The 18,710-nt window shown below is 36.9% G+C and overlaps 1 protein-coding gene across 1 annotated transcript in view; it reads right to left on the reverse strand.

The window, feature by feature from the left end:
• Nucleotides 1–559: 559 nt before the first annotated feature.
• MALRD1 (MAM and LDL receptor class A domain containing 1) overlaps nucleotides 560–18,710 on the reverse strand; it is a gene marked incomplete at its 5' end in the record, with an annotated part of 241,799 nt that continues 223,648 nt past the window's right edge. Inside the window, 5 exons of the mRNA XM_027887586.1 lie at nucleotides 560–884; nucleotides 1,578–1,634; nucleotides 3,334–3,409; nucleotides 13,727–13,817; nucleotides 13,906–13,988. Coding sequence (XP_027743387.1) covers nucleotides 783–884; nucleotides 1,578–1,634; nucleotides 3,334–3,409; nucleotides 13,727–13,817; nucleotides 13,906–13,988 — 409 coding nt within the window. The remainder of the gene's footprint in view (nucleotides 885–1,577; nucleotides 1,635–3,333; nucleotides 3,410–13,726; nucleotides 13,818–13,905; nucleotides 13,989–18,710) is intronic.

Raw genomic sequence — 18,710 nt, forward strand, 5'->3', positions numbered from 1 at the left:
ACGTAGGCACAGGCCAGCATAAGTTTCAGCTGTGTGGGAGGCCAACCTCTTCGGCAGAAATATGGTTTCCTAAACATGCTAGTTTCCACCCTCTGTCAACCACTAAGCTAAATTTATCAATAGCACTGTAGTAAGAACTGCAGAACTGCAGAGATGACCAGAGGGAAATTTGGTAAGATATAGTTATCAAGGTTAATAATAAACATATTTTTTTTAATAAATGTATGTACTGGTATGTCACATTGATGAATCACATGATGAGCTGATATGCAAATCCATGATTCATGACCACTGGTGATTTAGCTTGATATGTTTCTAATTATACAATTTCTTTTACTTCTACTTCTTGGAACACTAAAAGAGTCAGTTAAAATCCCTTTCTAATGTAAAATTGCAGAAATATTTAAGTCATCATTCTTCAAATAACAGACATAAAATTATGATTCCCAAACCTCAAGAATCTGGATTTGAGTAAGCATTTTATTAACATACTGGTATTTAAAATGCACAAATGTAAAAGGAATTCATAGTTATAATTATCAATCTCTTTCTCCACCAATAGAAATAACAGAAGACTATATGTAATTATGTTTTACTTATATATGGATTCCATTTTTAATATAAAGTTATTTTCTGAACGTAATTATTTTAATAAAAGAATTATTCTGTGAAGGGTTATTCATCCATATTGCAAACACTACAGTATCATGACATACTTTCAATTTTTTTTAGAAACAATTTTCAGGCAAAGAGTTACAATCAATATTCATCCTGGATTTTGTTTATGTTTTCAAGGAACTACACAATTTCTCCATGTCTTCTGATGCTACACCATAGAGAGGATTTGGAAAAGAAGTAGCATTCACATCTTCATTAAACAGATACTAAAATAAAAAAGATAGAATAAAATTTAAAATCCAAGTAATTCATTTGTTAAAATGCACATTGAATGGCTATAGATTCATGATAGAAGTAACATATGATGATAAGTTGAAAATTTCTAAACATTTTTAGACTAGACTTTCATTTGATTAAAATAAGCATAGCTGCACTGAAAAAATTGTCTGCCACGTATACCTGGTAAAGTAATTTAACCTTCTTCTACATGTTTCCACCTTTTTTCATGTCTCCAGAGCCCTTGCTCTAATAGACATATAGTATTATTTTACGAGAATCTGTGTATAGAAGTGTAGTTGCAGTGGGCCACTAATTTTGGTAAAAGGTATTGTAATTTAAATAACTGGTTCTAATATTCTTGAATGAGGAATGTATGAGAAAAGAGGTAATATGATCCCTTTGGAGTAGTTCTAAAAATTTTGTTTAGCATCTACCTATACTGGAACATGTTGAATTACTGTATAGTGTAACAGTATCTATGATAAGCAACATTAATAAAATTGCAATTCTGGGGTCTTTACCAACCAATCTGACCCTCATCCTCTTTCTCAGATTTCCAGAGTTGCTAACATTATGAGTAGCAATACACCATTGATTTTAAGTGACATTTTTCCCTTTCCTCTGCATATGAATTTCATTTACTAGCTCAACACATACCCCAGAAATGTGTTATTACATACCTCATGCCATGGAGAAACACTGATTTGAACAGCAGGTGAGGTGGCATACCCAGGAGACTATAAAAAGAAAAAAACTGCTTCAGAATATTTTTAGTGAGCTGCAAATAATATTCTGAAAATATTTTTCCGTGTTGCTGCCTGAATAACACATTCTTTGGATTCAAAATTACAAGGCAATACTATAGGCAAGAGTGTGGCAGTGCTAAGCCCCACATGGTTTTGGTGTTCAGAAAGGTCTAGGAGGATTGCTCTTTCTTTATGAAACTTGGAGACTCCCACAATAACTTGTGGGTATTCATCTGGACATAAGAGCTTTTGCCCATGTTTTGTCATATCTTTTGACTGCTGGTATACCATTCAGATTTGAGTCTCATCAGACTTGGAGGAAATTCATAACTCCTGTTTTCCTTTCAAAAGGAAAAATTAGTGTAAACATGTATTTTTCCAGTCCTAAAGAAAATAGAGGAGAATCTAATACAGAACAGGACTTCAATCACAATGCCTGGGGCTGTCTTCCATGAAAATGTCTCTCCTGAAGCTGCACTTCTGTTTTTCAACTTGTTATTAAATGAAGCCTGTCAGGAATCTATTTTAACTAAAATAAAAATGTCCTGATAAATTGGACATGATTGTGATGGGAACGTTTCCAACTTGGAGCTCTCACAAACTCCAACCTATAAGTGAATTCATTTGATCTAATGTCTAAAATCAGGTGTAAGGACCCTTTTATAGAAAGTAAATGGCATGTCATAGTTAATCCTATTCAAAGCCACAGTGGAATCTTGATTATTGACTGTGCAAAGGACTAGGAAGTTTTATTTTCTATTTTAAACCAAGCCTAGTTCTTACAATGCTAGTAGGAGTAGTATCAAAATGAGGGCAGAAAGGATATTTTAAATATTTTTTTTCCTGCTTTTTACTCCAGGATGCTTTGTCTATTTTATTTTTAATTATAAACAAAATTATAAACAAAATTATTGCAGGTATCTGCATTTTAAGTGATCATATTTCTTTTGTTAAATGTAAACCCGTAAATTTTAGATATTGTAATTTGATAATAAAATATTGCCTTGAAATTTTTTGCTGTAATATGTTCACTTTTAGATATGTATTTTATGGAAAAGCTTTTTTGTTACTCTAGTAGTCTCTTAATTATGATCAACAAAATATATTATAGAAATGTATGACCTAGTGTTTGTTTAGTGTCAACATGAATTTTATAGTGACGGGAATTGTGATGCACATTTAAGGTATTGGGAAGTATTATAAACTGTTTTGCTATAGTGAGTGTGTAAAGGCAGCTTGAATGCCGAATCATGCATTTTGTGGTTTTATTGTTGGTGGTGTGTTTCTGTTGTTGGGCATTTGCTTCGCTGGGTGGGGTTTTTTGTTTTGTTGTTTGTTTGTTTGTTTGTGTTTGTGTTTGGTTTTTTTTTTCTAAAGGAAAAGGAAACAAGTCCCAGTGAGCTTATCTATGTGTGGCTAAATATTTAATCCAAAACTCTTTTTTTTTCTTTCCAAATCAACAGCCCACATTCATAAAAGTTATAAATATTGAGATGTTTTCAAAACTCATCTGATGTCAAATCTTCCTATGTTTTGAAAATGCAGTGAGAGCTGCGTCAATTTTTAATTCTCACTTCTTTTATTAAATAACATTCAGTGAGGCATTACACTGTTTGTTTCAATGGAAAGCTGTTAGAGGACTACAAACTCACACTTTTCTGAATGTATAGAAGCAGTTATTGCTACTTACCTGTACTTTCTCAGATGAATTAAAGTCTTGGTACAATGGATTGGCAAATGAAACATTTGCAGTTTCCTGTACTTTCCTTGAAAAATCAAGCAAAAGAAAAGGAAAAACACCCACCATAACACATATGTTGTCAAAGAACTGAACAGTTTCAACTTGAAAAGACTTGAGTAGAAAGTAATATATGGCTAAATATATTTCTGACTGAGCTCTACTGAAATAAATGAAATTAAACCAATATAGACATATATAAATAATGTCTATGTTAAAATAATAATTTTGCATTTTTAGCTACTTAAAATGTTGCTGCTTTTGGATATGCTAGAGCTTTTAAGTGTTCATAAAATACAGGTACAGTGCTATATATTAAAACATGATTTTACCTTAAAAGATCATGTTCCTTCTGTGTTTCGCAACTATTACGCAAACAATTAATTAATTAACATGGTCTTAGGATCCAAGTTCAAAATACATTCTTTATTTAATTGTTATAAGAACTCCGTTTTTCCAATTAATTAGGAAAGACCTTGCATTTTGAGTCAAAATCATCAGTTTTAGTTTTAAATCTATAAAAGATACCCATGCCTTATGCAGAAAAGCCATAAATAATCACTGAAGGTATTGGAATGCAAAGGTTTCATGAATTAACACAATGTCTTAAACAATTTAAAATAGATGAATAGGACAAATTTTGCTAATTATGGGTCTCATGTCCATTACCTCCTCTAGAAGTTTAAAGATATGCTTTCCTGATAAAAGTCTTCAGATATTCCATTTGCTTTGGAAGCACTTATAACCCATGCAGTTAATTCCATTAATTACTGAAAAGCAGAATGGGGTGGAGATTTCTGCCTACACCTAAATTTTTTCCCTTATAGATGACTAATTGCTAATATCCCACAATTCTTGAAATCATAGAATCATTTAGGTTGGAAAAGACCTCTAGAATCACCAAGTCTAACCTTTGACAGATCCCCACCTTGTCAACTTGACCATGGCACTATGTCCAGTTCTTTCTACCTCCAGGGATGGTGACTCCACCACCATGGGCAGTCATTCCAATGCTTAATAACCCTTTCTGTGAAGAAATTCTTCCTGATGTCTAATCTGAACCTTCCCTAGCACAGCTTGAGGTTGTGTCCTCTTGTCCCTATTCTCTGGACTCACTCCAGCACCTCAGTGTCTTTCTTGTAGCGAGAGGTCCAGAATCATCAAAAATGTTCCAAGACTATGCAAAAAACAACAGCTGTATTAGTTAAAACTACTGAAGAATGAAGCTGAAGCTAATCTTTGCCTTTGAAGAGATGCTTTTATTTTTTGTTGGTATTTTTTTCCACAGTTTTTAAGAGCATATGCACACCTGTGTGTACGTAGAAAGCTGTGTTTGCACAGTATCCTAAGACAAAAACTTTCCTAAAGCTTCCTATCAATTTCAATCATGGATTTTCTTCTATTAAAGAGTTCTTTTATTCCAAAGCTGCTCTTAAAGGTGGTTGAAGCAGTGTCTTCCTAGAAGCTGATAGATAGGCTCTGGGTTACTGAGCAGAAAAGAATAGTCACAGAAGCACAACTGATGGAGGTGTTGGGATGGGAAGCTGTTCCTCAGCGAGAACTGCAAAGCAGACACACTGCATGATTTCTTTTGCAAATAACAAAAACCAGAATGGCTGCTTAGGAGGAAGGCACAAGTAGGCTACAGACTTACATGACTTTATGAGTTAAATCAAGGCAAGAAACTAAGTTTGGGTTTTACACTAAACCAGACACGTCTCCATAAAATTTTTCACAACAAGACTGTCAGAAAGTAATTGCTTCTTATGCCAGTCTCATAATTTATTTTGATTACCTGCAATGTGGAGAGCTGAATATTTGAACCTGTTGATTTTTTCATTTGATCTTAATCTTAACTGTAATAAATCATGGTATCATGATCTTTTAGTTAGTTTAGTGGAGCTATAATTTATTCGATTATTTATACGCGTCCTAAGTATATATTTGCATCCTAATCCTCCCGAATAAAGTTCAGAAAATGTATATAGAATTTCTTTTTACTCTAAAATGAAAGCAAAAGCTGAGGCCAGAAGCAAACTTAGATGAGAAGTTTTGAAGAAGTTTGGCTCTGCTTCTAAACTAGTGCCCAAAGGGCCAGATTTGCATGCCTTATTTTTTGTGTCTCATTTAGACATCACAGACCAACTGACCTAAAAGCATGATATGGAATTAAGCACATCAGTTCTGCTTACAGTCAGTGGAGATGCTTCCAAAAGGCAGTCCAAGTCACATAATTCTCAGTGGAAACCGCCTTTACTGTGCCAATAGCAAATGGTAAGGGTAGGGACAGGTCTGATTCTCTTTCATGCCCACTCCCCCATGAAACTTGAGCAATTTTTGCAAGACCTATATACAGCTTATTTTGGGCAAGAACATGCTGAGTACTTAGGTCTGTCCTGAGGGCAGGAGGATGCTGAACATGGATCTCCAGCTTTCTCTGCAAGGAGTATAACTAACCAGGAGAACACTGTGCCAAACTGTGGGCACCAAAAAGAGTCCCGAGTTCTTAAACAGCGTGTCTGTGGTTGCTGAGTTTAGTGATGAAATTGGTCCTGTCTGTGTGTGTGAGGTTTTCTCTAGCATGAGTCTTGCTCAGGCTGCCCAGTAGATTTCAGGTGTTTCTCCATTTTAGATCTGAATCATGAAAGAGCATATGTATTGGTCACATAATCTCAGGAAAATGGGAATGTTATGGCCCAAAATGTGGACATTGTTTGAATTTATGCATCACAAACTTAGATGGAGAATGAGCCTTCTTAAGTTCTCTCCTGTTCTTAGAAACATTTTTGCCAAAGCAGGGCTTTCAAAGCACCTTGAATGTACTATCTTACATGCTACACATATATGCAACATATATATGCACAATGATGTACATATATCAAAGTATTTATACAAACACATGTATGGTTACCCCCATTTGTGAATGATTCTTTCTAAGGGATACCAATAATTATCCTTAATATCTGAAATATTTTGAAATTACTTAAAAGATCTCAAGGAATATACAAGAAAAAATGTAATCACATGTTTACACAAGTGCTGCAATCCATCAGTTGGATGAGGTAGTAACTGCTTGAATCACAGAATATGCTGAGTTGGAAGAGAACCACAAGGATAATTGAGTCCAATTCTTGGCCCTGCCCAGGACCGTCCCCAGAAGTCACACCATGTGCCTGAGAGTATTATCCAAGTGCTTCTTGAACTTTTTCAGGCTCAACATTGTGACCACTTCCCTGGGGAGGCTATTCCCATGCCCAACCACCCTCTGGGGGAAGAACTTTTTTCTTATATACAAACTAAACCTCCCCTGAAACAACTTCGGGCCATTCCCTCAGGTCCTGTCACTGGTCACCCAAGAGAAGAGATCAGTGCCTGCCCTTCCTCTTCCCCTCATAAGGAAGTTGTAACTGCAATGAGGTCTCCCCTCAGTCTCCTCCAGGCTCAACAGATCAAGTGACCTCAGCTGCTCCTCATACAGTTTCCCCTCAAGGCCCTTCACCATCTTCATTGCCCTCTTTTGGACACTCTCTGACAGCTTGATATCTTTCTCATATTGCAGTGACCGAAACTGCCATAATACTCAAGGTGAGGCTGCACTAGTGCAGAGCAGAGCAGGGCAATCCCCTCCCTTGACTGGCTGGTGAAGCTTTGCCTGATACCCTGAGGTCATGGTTGGCCCTCCTGGCTGCCAGGGCGCTGCTGAGTCATGTTTGGCTTGCTGTCAACCAGGACCCTCAGGTCCTTTTCCATGACACTGCTTTTCTGCATCTCATTCCCCAGTTGGTCTGAACATCTGGGGCTGCCCCATTCCAGGTGGAGAATCTGGCACTTTCCCTTGTTGAACTTCATAATTTGTCAAGGGGTCTCTGCGCGGCCTCCCTGCCTTCAAAGGGGTCAACAGCTCCTCACAGTTTTTTGTCATTTGCAAACTTGCTTAGTATCCCTTTCAATCCTGTATGCAAGTAATTTATGAAGATACTGAAGAGCACACAGCCCAAGATGGAGCTCTGTGGAACCCCATTAGTGCCAGGTCATCAGTCTGATGTTACCCCATTTACTATTACCCTCTGTGCTTGACCCGTGAGCCAACTGCCCACCCACTGCATGATGTGTTTATCCAGCCATATGCTGGACATTTTGTTCAGGAAGATACTGTGAGAGACAGTATCGAAAACTTTACAGAAGAAGTCTGTGCTAGGGAACTGAGTTGACATATTCTCACTACTTTACATGTTGGCATACATCTCTAGAATTAAACACAGCACAGTAGACCTTTAGCTAATCGGAATATGAAGCTCCAATGATTAGAGAAAAGCAATGGTATGTCCGCTATCGTACTCTGTCACCAATATAAATAGTGCTGTAGAAGGCATAAAAGTGCAGTACTAGTCAGTGGGGTGACTGTTGCCATCTGGTCATCAGTTTATACCCTCATTTTAAACTTCTGGATTGGACACTTTAACTGTTGCAGTCTATAAAAGAATGCAGAAGTTTTAATGTTGTTAAAGGGAACATGCTTCCAAAATGGTGGTGTAACTCTTGGTGTAAACCTTTCTCTTTCCCAAGATCCCTTACCTGTACCTTTGGAATGTCTAAGAGATAACAATCTATTGGTTGTTAACCCTTTCTTGTAATTGGTTGGTTTGTAAGACCTCCTGAACTCCCACTGGTCACATTGTGATCCCCCCAAAAGCTATTTAAGCAATTACCAGAAAAATAAAACTCTCTCTGCCTGCTCTCCCTGCCTGCTCCTGGCATCCTGGTCTCTGGAGGCCATGTGACGCCGCGGGGTGGAAAGGGGAGGGGGAGGGCACCTTCCCCTCCAGGACTAGGTGTAAAAGGAAAGCCTCTAGACTGGAGTTCCCCTCCCTGTCCACCCTCAATGTTCGTCATTTAACTGAAGCCGCTACAATATATTTTGTTAAACTCTTTTCTAAAATGCTTGCTGTTATTTGACCTAAGTGAAACATTGCCCTGATAGAAAATGATAGCTTATTGCTACAGTAAAGAGCAATATACCCATCTCCCTCATGGTGGGGAGAGTTATATACATGTTACCACTGTACTCGCTGCTTAAAAACTTACAGTCCAGAAAAATGGATCCATGGGAAATGTTTATAAATCTCATTTCTGAGGAAAACTCTTAAACTGTAAGTTAAGAAGACTCTACCAAGTAGGGAGTAACTAGGGTTAAAAATGACAGGCATAGAACAGTTTAAGAAAAAAAAAAAAAACATGTGGGTAAGGCAGTTCAGAGAGAACTGGGTTTTCTAACATAACCAGAAATACCACAAAAGGAAAGGAGAGGTATAATCATCTTGAGATGAGGTAACATGGGTCATAGCTTTGCTAAGCTCGTCTGTATTCTTTAGTAGCAAAAACTACTGCCTTGTTGTAGGTTTCTCCACTATAACTTCACAGAGACAGGAAGAAGTTGTATGTTCCACAAAATACCCGCCAGTTATGTTACTGATGAGTAACATAATGCTTTTTAATGGAAAATTAAAGTATCTAGATTTCATTTGTTTGGATGCAATAGGTCATAATTTTGTACTTTTCAATGTACCTTTCAAAGAAAAATCAGATCTTTTATACAGGACATAATTTTGTAGGAAATATAGTACTGGAAGAATGCTTATCATCTGGACCATAACAACAATGACAAAATCCTAGTGGACCAAAGATTCAATTACAATTAAGCTCCTAATTAAAATAATCCCCTTAAAGAATTCTTTACAGATGTTCTAAAGCTTCGGTTCTGAACAGAAGCTAACCTCAAGATTTCAATTTCCAAAGCATTTATAAAATCTTTTCAATTAAATTTAGGTTTGCAGAAGAAGCCTATGTTTTGCTCATCCCACAGAAGAAACAGGAGGCATGATGCAAGGAAAGAAGACTTTCCAAAAGCTGCATCTAGAATCATCAACAAGTCACTGGGACATTTGATTAGACTGTTAACATGCTGTTTTGATTTCCAAAGTCTGCACCTTGTACTTTTGAGTCACTTTAGGAAAATTCTTTTTTTTTTTTTTTTAAATCAGTCTTTTGCATCTTTCATCTTAATGATCTTGATGGCTGCAGACTGAGATTTTCTCTGCTTCAGTTTGTCACTTCTTGTTTCTTTGCAATCCTTCCTATGTGTGGTGGTCATGAGATGTACATTTCAGAAAAACTGAAAACTTCTGATGATAGTACCGGGTATCATCCTTCAGAACAAAAATACTCCACAGAAGAATAAATGGGTTTGGATAGCAGCATTAGACTAATACACCAACTCCCAAACAACAGTTATGGCCGATGCTTCCAAATTTTGCTTTTCTTTTTTCCCACAAAACTGCACATTTTTCTCCCATTTTACAAGAACAGTATCTGTCTCTGTTCCAGTTCAGAAGCTGAAAATGATTCAATAAATGTCATTATACTGTCATTCTGTTTATCACTTTGGGATATAGGAACAGAGGCATAGCCAGCAATGACCTCTGGAAGCCCTTCAGATCCACTTGGAGAGCCTCGCCTGGAATACACTACCCATTCCTCCATACCAGACCTCCAGAAGGGTAAGGTCTAATTGCAGAAAGTCTGGCAACAGAAACTGGGAATCATCATAATTATAAGTAAACCTTAACTATGGAGAAAGGCAAAAAGCACTGAGCTTGTTTAGCCTGAAGAAAGCAGCCTGTGAGGAGGCCTAACAATTGTCTTCAAGAACAGAAAAAGCTTTTTGCAAAGAGGAAGAGATTATCATCCATGGTGAATCAGAATGAACGTAAATTGTAAACAGACATATAGGGATTTGGAAAATAACTTTTTAATAGTAAACATCTTTCTACCCAAGGTACCAAGATTGCCTGAGGATGCTATCAAATTCATGTTACTAGAGGTCTTTATGTGCAAATTTAGAAGGGATACCATTGAGTTATGTGGCAGAATGAAAGTGAGTCCTTTTTCCCCCTAATTTTCTATAATTTTAAAATACTTTCTCAGAGCACCTCCATTTTTCACTCTGTTGCCTGTGTGGCAAAATACATTATTGATATGCTTTGGAGAATTTAATGTACTGTGTTCATTAAGATTGACCACACTGGTAATAGCTGTGGTACATTAGCCTTGCAACTGATAGCACAGATCAAAAATAGGAAAGAAACAAACTGAAAAGATCCAGGGACACTGACTTCTTTGGAGGCAAACACGAAAAAGCATAGCTAGGCTGGGCAGAAAGTCACTTTTCATATTCTCACTTTTTAGAGTAAAATGAAGCATGTGAAGGAATCTGCAATAAAATGGAAGCTAAAATGAAGCTTTGCTTCTATGTGGTCAACAAGGACGGATGCCACTGATGGAGTGGAGTAACTGGCAGCCTTCCCTTCTGGACTAGGAAATCATCTCTGCAGTGCAAACAGGAATGTGAGAAATCTGTAAGCTTCCCCAGTTTGGAGTTTCTATACAAAAAGTTTCACATATCCCCAGCTGGGAACTGGGAAGTAGCTTGCAAATCTGAATGCCATCATGATAATGAAGTACGCTGTTGCCAAGCCATGTAGCGGGATGCTTTTGTCCATTAGGAAATAAACTTAGATGATGACTTCCAGTAAATACCACTCAGTCTCTGGAGCATTTAAACCTGCAGATCAGAAATTAAATTCTTGCAAAGGAAGGAGCAGGAGAGAGCAAAGCGGAAGTGGGGCATCCTTTCTAAGTTGAAAGGAAGAGTTAAGACACTATTAGTGTTTCCAGTGGAAAAAAAAGAGGGACAAATGTAACTCTTAGGTTCTTACTGCTGTTATTGACAATTTCTCAACTAGCAGCTGTCTAAGGGGTCCCAGCCTGGACCTACACCTGCTACCTGGCTTTCTGGCAAAAAAAAATTAGTCCTTTTGGACTCTGAAACTTCTTCTCGAGTTCCTGTGCACATTTCTGTGCTATTTCCACTGAGGCATAGATGGATCTGCACTCCATTTCAAGATATTCTGGGAGCTAGCACCTACAACTGTTAATGTGCCTCTGGAGAACCATCTGTAATACCTGCATGTGTGGTTCTATATTAGTAAGGCAAAGAGATACTAATGGAAATTATTAAAAAATTACTTATAAAAGAAGTCATCAAAAGGCAGTAAATACGGCCTCAAGTGTGTGAAAGCTTCCCTAGAGTGACTATAGTGCCTAGTGACTTTCAGAAAACAATACGAGGAGGGATAAAAGCAGACACAGGCCTTTGAAGAGAAAATTAAATGCAGGAAGGTATCATTTATGTGTCAGTTAAATTCCTCTCTTTCATCAAATCCCTTAAAAAAAAAAAAGAGGAGTAAAATCTCACGCCTCTGTGTGGTGCTGTCACATTGTACATTTTACAGACTTATGCAAGTCCCTTTTTATTATAAAGGCTTACCTTAAACTTCAGTAGGGTAACATTGGCTGCATTTTGACTAGTCAGTTCTGACTACTGATCAAGCACTTAAAGAATAATTTGCCTTAATTTGCTATTATGTTTCCAGCTTTGATTTTTGTATACCAAATCATGGAAGGCACTAGGTAGTTGAAGAAGGAGAGACAAACTGCCTGAATGAACTTGTGTTCTCAAAGTCAAAGTTTCAGATTTCTTTGCTTTTATGATTTCATAATTTCAATCAAATAGCCATTGATTAGCTAGATTATGTCTTAGCAAGATGATTATAAAATGCATTTTAATTTACATGTTACATCAAGTGTGATTAAAAACAATGAAAATTATAAATTTTTGTTCTGTACCATGGGCAAAATGATTTGGCAATCTCAGTTCGTGATAGAGAAAAGTTGTAATCACAAAAATTTCCATCAGCATAGCTGATCTTTTTGGCAATTTCAAGGAAAATAATCAAGACTAGAATGAGCTTTGTTGTATAAACTTGTCTATCCCTCTATTTCACAGTTCTGATTCTCTACATATGAGGATTGTGATATTTTCTTAGTGCCGTAGTAAGAAGATCCTTTCAGTCCATGTTTTAACACCTAATAGGTGATTTAACACCTAATAGGTGTTTTAATATCTAATAGGACATTTGCATGTTTGACATCCTATTGCAACAGGGTACAAAAAAGACTAGGTGTTTCTTTAGCATATATAGCTTTTCCAAGAAAGGAAAAAATATTCTTTGAATACAGATATGTGGGTAGAAGAGATATGAATGGCAGTGCACTAACCTTTAAGCAGACATTTATGAAAAGTAAAGGTAGAAGGGAGCACTGAGAGCACAGGAGGAGTAGCATAAGAAACAACAATACTTTTTTAATTAAAACACCATCAAACATGTTTTAAGAAATTATTTTTTTCCAAAAAATACTAATTGAAATGACGAAAAAAAATATTAACAGCTCTTACAATACAACTAATCTTGCACTTCTGAGATGTCTTTCCCTATGTGTGCCTTAGCAGGTTGTATTAACGTGAATTAATTAAGTCTTGAAGCCCCTACGAAATTAGATAAGGAAATGTTATTCCCACTTACAGAAGAGGAAGGAGACTTAAAGAAAGCAGGTGAAGCTATGCACTCAGTTAACAGTAGCACAACCAATAAAGGCTCCTGCTTCAACATGTTGCTTCTGTGTCCATAGACAGCTCTACCTGTCAGGGGAATGTGCAGTGACAGGAGACATGTCAGCAGCAATAATGTCAGGACAGTAGTCTGCATGGTTTAGTGGATAGTTTGGGAGATAACAACATCCCCAAAGAGAGAAAAGTCTATAGCAGAGAACAAGTTTAAAGGAAAAGAGACAGCTTTGAAGATGAATTCTGGAGACGAAATGAAGGGTGAGGAAAATCTAACAACATGAAAATGAACAAGGTAATGCACAACAGGAGCTGCTGAAAGGGAGGAAGAGACAGTGGTAGGTACTTGCCAACAGAGAAGGATCTAGCAGAATAAGTTAAGAGATAGGCAGAGAAGCAATACAGGTGTAAGAGGAAAATAAGAAACAGAATTAAAAAAATCTTACATTAAGGAGGAGAGAGAAGGCAGAGATTATCAGAGGGATGACAGGAAGGGCTAGGAAATATATCTGTGAAATAGTGAATTGTCAGTGTGAGGCATATCCTAAAAAACCCCTGAACTCGGAATTTTATAATTTAAGAATACTCATGCAATGTTACAATCAAAACATTCTAAGCAGTCAAACCATTCCTCATTGTTTCCAGACTGGGGTCCACTAAGGTCAGCTTTTGTTGCAAAGCTAGTTTTTCTGCTTAGTGTTGCATATGAAGACAAACAGACTGCGGGGAGATTTAAAAGTTGAAACCAATGAGTCTGGGCAGTTAGCCATTGCTTTGTGCCACATTTGTGTCTGCTTTACACAAAATAAAAGTTTCACTTACGTTTCTGGCACTTTCTTCTTCGAAAGAAAATACAAGGCAGCAGCTGTAATTTTAATCAACAAGAAACCAATACCAAACCCAATCCAAATATCTGCAAAATTAGAACAAAGACAGAAATAAGTAAAACAAAGCACTCAAAGAATGAATTGAAAGATTTTTCTTTCTTTTTACAGACCCACCATTTTGTAGGACAGTTGAAGTTGGAGGCTGAAGAGGCTTAGCACTTATGTGGCAACGGTTTCCTTTCCATCCTTTTCCACATCTGTGAATAAAACAAGAATTTTTAAAAAGGGAGAAGCAGAAATGACAAGCAGTGATGAGAACACAGGAAATGCAAACCTTTTAACACTTTTGCCAGGGACTAAAGCAAATCCAGGAATAATAAAGAGCAGCATCCAAGTCAATATAATGGAATGTAAGAAATACGCGAAACAAACTTGTGAGAGAGAAAAAATAAAATAAAACTAAGTTCAAAGCTTAGAATTGGCTTCCTTGGCCATATTGTCACTGTATTGTTCTTCCACAGCAAAAGAAATCTGATTTATTTCCCTGTATACCTCTATGTGAGACTTAAGTAAATTTCTGAATTGAGGAACTGAGACCCTAATGCAGAGAAACACAAACAATTATAGATGAAAAAGATGGGGTTCCCCCCCACACCTAATCTGTTTCTCTTTTTTTTGCTACTTTCTTGCAAAAATTATACCTTTCTAACAAGAGCCGCTTCAAAACCAAAGCACTATGAGCTAACAACTGCAGCCAGGCAAAATTATTCTAAAATTAGTTTGGTCAAATACAGTCTTAATTTGAAGTGACTGAATACAAGAAATCTTACACATGCTTTACTGTTTAATTTGTTGCCTAATGGTTAATCATAGCCAAAAACAAAAATAAAGACAAAAACAAAAATAAAAACAAACAAACAAAAAATACTCGGACACCTAGGTGAGGGTTGGCTGCCTTTGCTGAGACACGTGCACTTTGAGGAGTCTCAAAATGGCTGAAGGCACCTTTATTTACAAACCCTAAATGACAACTTGTGTAAAGGCCTTTGTTGGGGGGATAGCCACATACTGACATATAAGTTTCAGGCACCCCACCAGGGATGACTGAAGCCCATCCTGAGTGTAATGCTGGAATGACTTCTACCAAGTTTTCATTTATCTGCATGAGTGATGGTTTATGAGCTTCACAAATTTTCAACTTTTTTTAAAAAGGAATATCAGAAAGAAGTGATGGTAGTAATCCAGTTACTACTGTTGAATGCATAGGAAATCTATTTCACTTATCATGGTTTCTCTGTTTAGAGTTTCACAAACAATGTGGGCCAAATTGTATATTGAATTTCCTTCTCACAGTAGCACCACCATTTTTTTCCATAATTACCAATTTTTATAAAGTAATTTCTATTTTGAAATGGTGGTTTGATTTCCTTAAATGTGTAATATAAAAACCTCACATATACAAAATTAAATGTTTATATTAAGGCTATTTTATTTGAATATGTGAGAGGGGACTTCATGTTATTTGCCATGGTTTGGCACATGGTATTGCCTGTGTGCCTTACCCTAGCAGTTATACAGTGAGTTAACCAGGCACTGCAGAGGGAGAGTGTATTCCATTATCTCATTTTCCCAGAAAAGGACTTAGAGTGGTAGATGCAGGGAGAAGAAGGGTGGGATGATAAGGGCAACAAGAATCCGTCTGTAGCCACAGCGACATTTCGAAGAATCCAGAAAGGAGAAGGGCATGGTAGAATGCAGATCTGCATCCCAGTTTCAGATATGACAGGAAGAAGGTGAGACCAAAAGAGACTGATGAGCTATTTGTTGCAACTCAGTGCTCAGCTGAAACACTGTGGGCAGAGACCATGCCAGAGGGGAAGTACCAGCCCTACTCAAACACAAAGTGGACAGAAAGAGATTTATTTAACCCATTTTACCATACAGAGGTGAGTTTTCTCTGGTTAAAAGGTTACCCTGTTCAAGGTAGGTAACTGATATAACTAATGAAGTCTAGCTTTAGAAACTGGAGCCAGTAGCATATTCTGACACCCTGACTTTTAAGTAAAAATGGCATCATTTCACTTGACAGCTCTGGCTGAGCTGGAGACCCATTGTATTCAGTGACAGAAAATACTTGGTCTGTTCGGTCCTCCTTCTTCTTCAGCATATTACAAAAGTCATGTAATTCATAAGCTGCCTTTTACACAGACTGATGATTTTATACAAATGTCAAATTGCAGCTGGGCTCCTACCCAGCTTTGTGGATCCATGTAGAAACATTGCAATCTGATGGTAATCACCCATCAAAATAATTTTCTGATTGCTCTCGATTGTATAATTTCTTTTCTCCCCGTTTGCCAGATTTTCTCTTGAGCTAGATATGCTTTTAATCTAAATTGCCCTCTTCCTTGTCACTGCAGAACTTACTTGACTGTAAAGAAAGAATAAGAAAACAGATTTGCAGCTGTGCACAAGAACTACTCAGACATGGCAAGAGAGGTGCCATCTACTGCTCTGGATCCACTAGGGCATAGTTCACCACAGAACTCTCACAAAGCAGGTGTGTACACTGGTAAGAGTATAGGACAGTTCTACTACCCAGAAATATCTTCATATGCTATGTTTCCATTTATTGATGAAATATTTCCACATATTCATGCTGCGTTTGAATTATGGATAAAAAATTTAGGAAGCTTTTAGTCGTATGGTTAACTAGCTTATCTTCCTAAGCATGCATATATGGAGGTTTTATAATCAACTATTGACTACCTTAGGTTGGCCACTTATTTCCTTCCAAATCTCTGAATTTGAATGGTATTTTTTTATGTTGCGTGACACACACCACTTTAGGAATCTGATGCCAGATTATCAACATGTGCAATTTTGACCAGTGAAATGATTTTCCACTGTGTCCAAAAAAAAAAAAAAAAAAGGATAGAAAATAGATTAAGGTGGAACTTGTTAAATTATTAGGACCAATTAAAAAACAAATAGATGAGAAAGATATTGTAAAGCATGAAGCATGGGGACTATCTATAGGGAGAGTAGGAGGCAAGGAGAAAAAGATGAAGATAGTAAAGACAACATAGCTAATCCTCAAAGAAGTGCTAAACAACAAAAATCTTGAAGAGTGACTTTATCAGTTGCTTAAGAACTCCTACTTGTATCTTCACACTTTAATTTATTTGTTAATTTCTAACTTTGTCAGGGAATCTTAGCAATTATACCTCCCAGTGAAGTAAAATATAAGACTATTAGAAAAATCTGTTTTAAAATTTGGAGGTTCCTTCTATTCTTTATAAGGTTTGGTTGTTCATTACTAAGAAAATTCCATCTTCTCAAGCAAAAAAAAAAAAAAAAAGGCTTGAGAAAGTAAGAGTTACAGCTAGTTGAGATGACTGCAACTTTCATTGAGGTTCCAAGAATAAAGGGGAAAATGTTCATTAATATCCTTGGCTCTCAGCTGATACAAACACTGCCTCCGGCTTTTAATGAAGCCAAGCATTTCTGTGCCCAGAAAAGAAGGAAACTTGTCTTAAATATTAAAAATGCTCTTGTTTCATAGATGTCTTGCAAGATTTTGTTCCTTTTATAACTATCATCTGTAGAAACTCTAGCTGACTACAGTCATAGCTGTGGTGGAGAAATTACTCTCTAAACTGAGAGGAGGGAATAGAATGAGATTTGTAATGGCACTAATATTTGCCAATAACTTACATTGCAGAAGAAAAGAACAGTTCTAGAACATGAATGTAAATAAAATATAAATAATTCTTATCAAACTACTCCAGTTATTTCACTCCATTGTAAAGAAGAGGGGTATTTTCAAAAAAAAATAAATACTTCATGTATGGTCTTCTATAGGATATTGGAGATTTTGATAAGAAATCCAGACAATTGAGAATATTTTACAGATTCGAAAATGCTATACCACTATATATTTTTTTATATTTAACAAAAATCCAGAAACCATTGCAAGCTATAACCAACAAATCAAACTATTTTAGAAGCTGTGCAAAACTTATACAAAAAAACACAGTACCTATTGTCCTCAAGGAATGAGGTACATGTACCCCTTTCTCTGAGGCTGATTCTTCACAGCCTTCTGCCTGTACCTTTGCAGCTGTGTGAGGTAGGTGTTGAAATTATGTTCTTCTCATCTAGTGACATTTCCTATAGTCTTCACACTCTGTTCAATGCATGTAGGACCAGGCAGTTGATAAAAACCCAGAAAAGTCTCTCTTTTCATTAAGAAATAAAATAAAAATACTGGGAAAAAAAGGTAGTAAAGTCAAGCACAGTATTAGTTTAAAGTGATTATCATCACCACGGCTAGGCTTTGTGAATGAAGATTTGAGAAGGGCTCTACCCACGCTTGCTGCAAGCACGCTATATTATATATATATTATATATATATATTATATATATGGTGATGGAAGAGATTTCCCTAGATGTTTATACTGAGGACAGAGAACACCTATTCCTATGCTTCTGCAATCACAATAATATAGTCTCAACCCTCAGACTTTGTTCTTTGCCTGTTACTGCAAAACTGTATGTGAATAACTGTAATAATATCAGGCAACTTCATAGGAAAGGAAGTTAAACTTCACCTTTCTACTGTGCAGTCCTTGATACATGTAATCCTGAAGTGAACTTTAATTACTCTAATAGCTCCAGGTAGGTCAGAGCAGCCTGTGTATGCACCCAAGAGATGGCTCACTTGAAGTACAGCTAATGAAGGAAAACACTCTTCACTACCCACTCACTGCTATGCATGGGCTGTACTTCCAGTGTTTTGCTTTCAGCTGGGAAGCAGATAAGTTGCTTCTTCAAAGTCACAATTAGCTTCCTCCCTCATGAGAGCAGCTGGGGATACACAAATGCTGATGTGGTGGAAGGACCTTACGGAGTACAGATCAACCATGTCTTCTGGGCTATGTGTTAAATCTTCATTAGCAGGGTAATGGGAGCTTTGA

Source organism: Empidonax traillii, unplaced genomic scaffold (genome assembly GCF_003031625.1).
Source record: "Empidonax traillii isolate 1590-97213 ecotype Southwest subspecies unplaced genomic scaffold, ASM303162v1 scaffold217:size1918799, whole genome shotgun sequence".
Taxonomy (NCBI): Eukaryota; Metazoa; Chordata; class Aves; order Passeriformes; family Tyrannidae; genus Empidonax; species Empidonax traillii.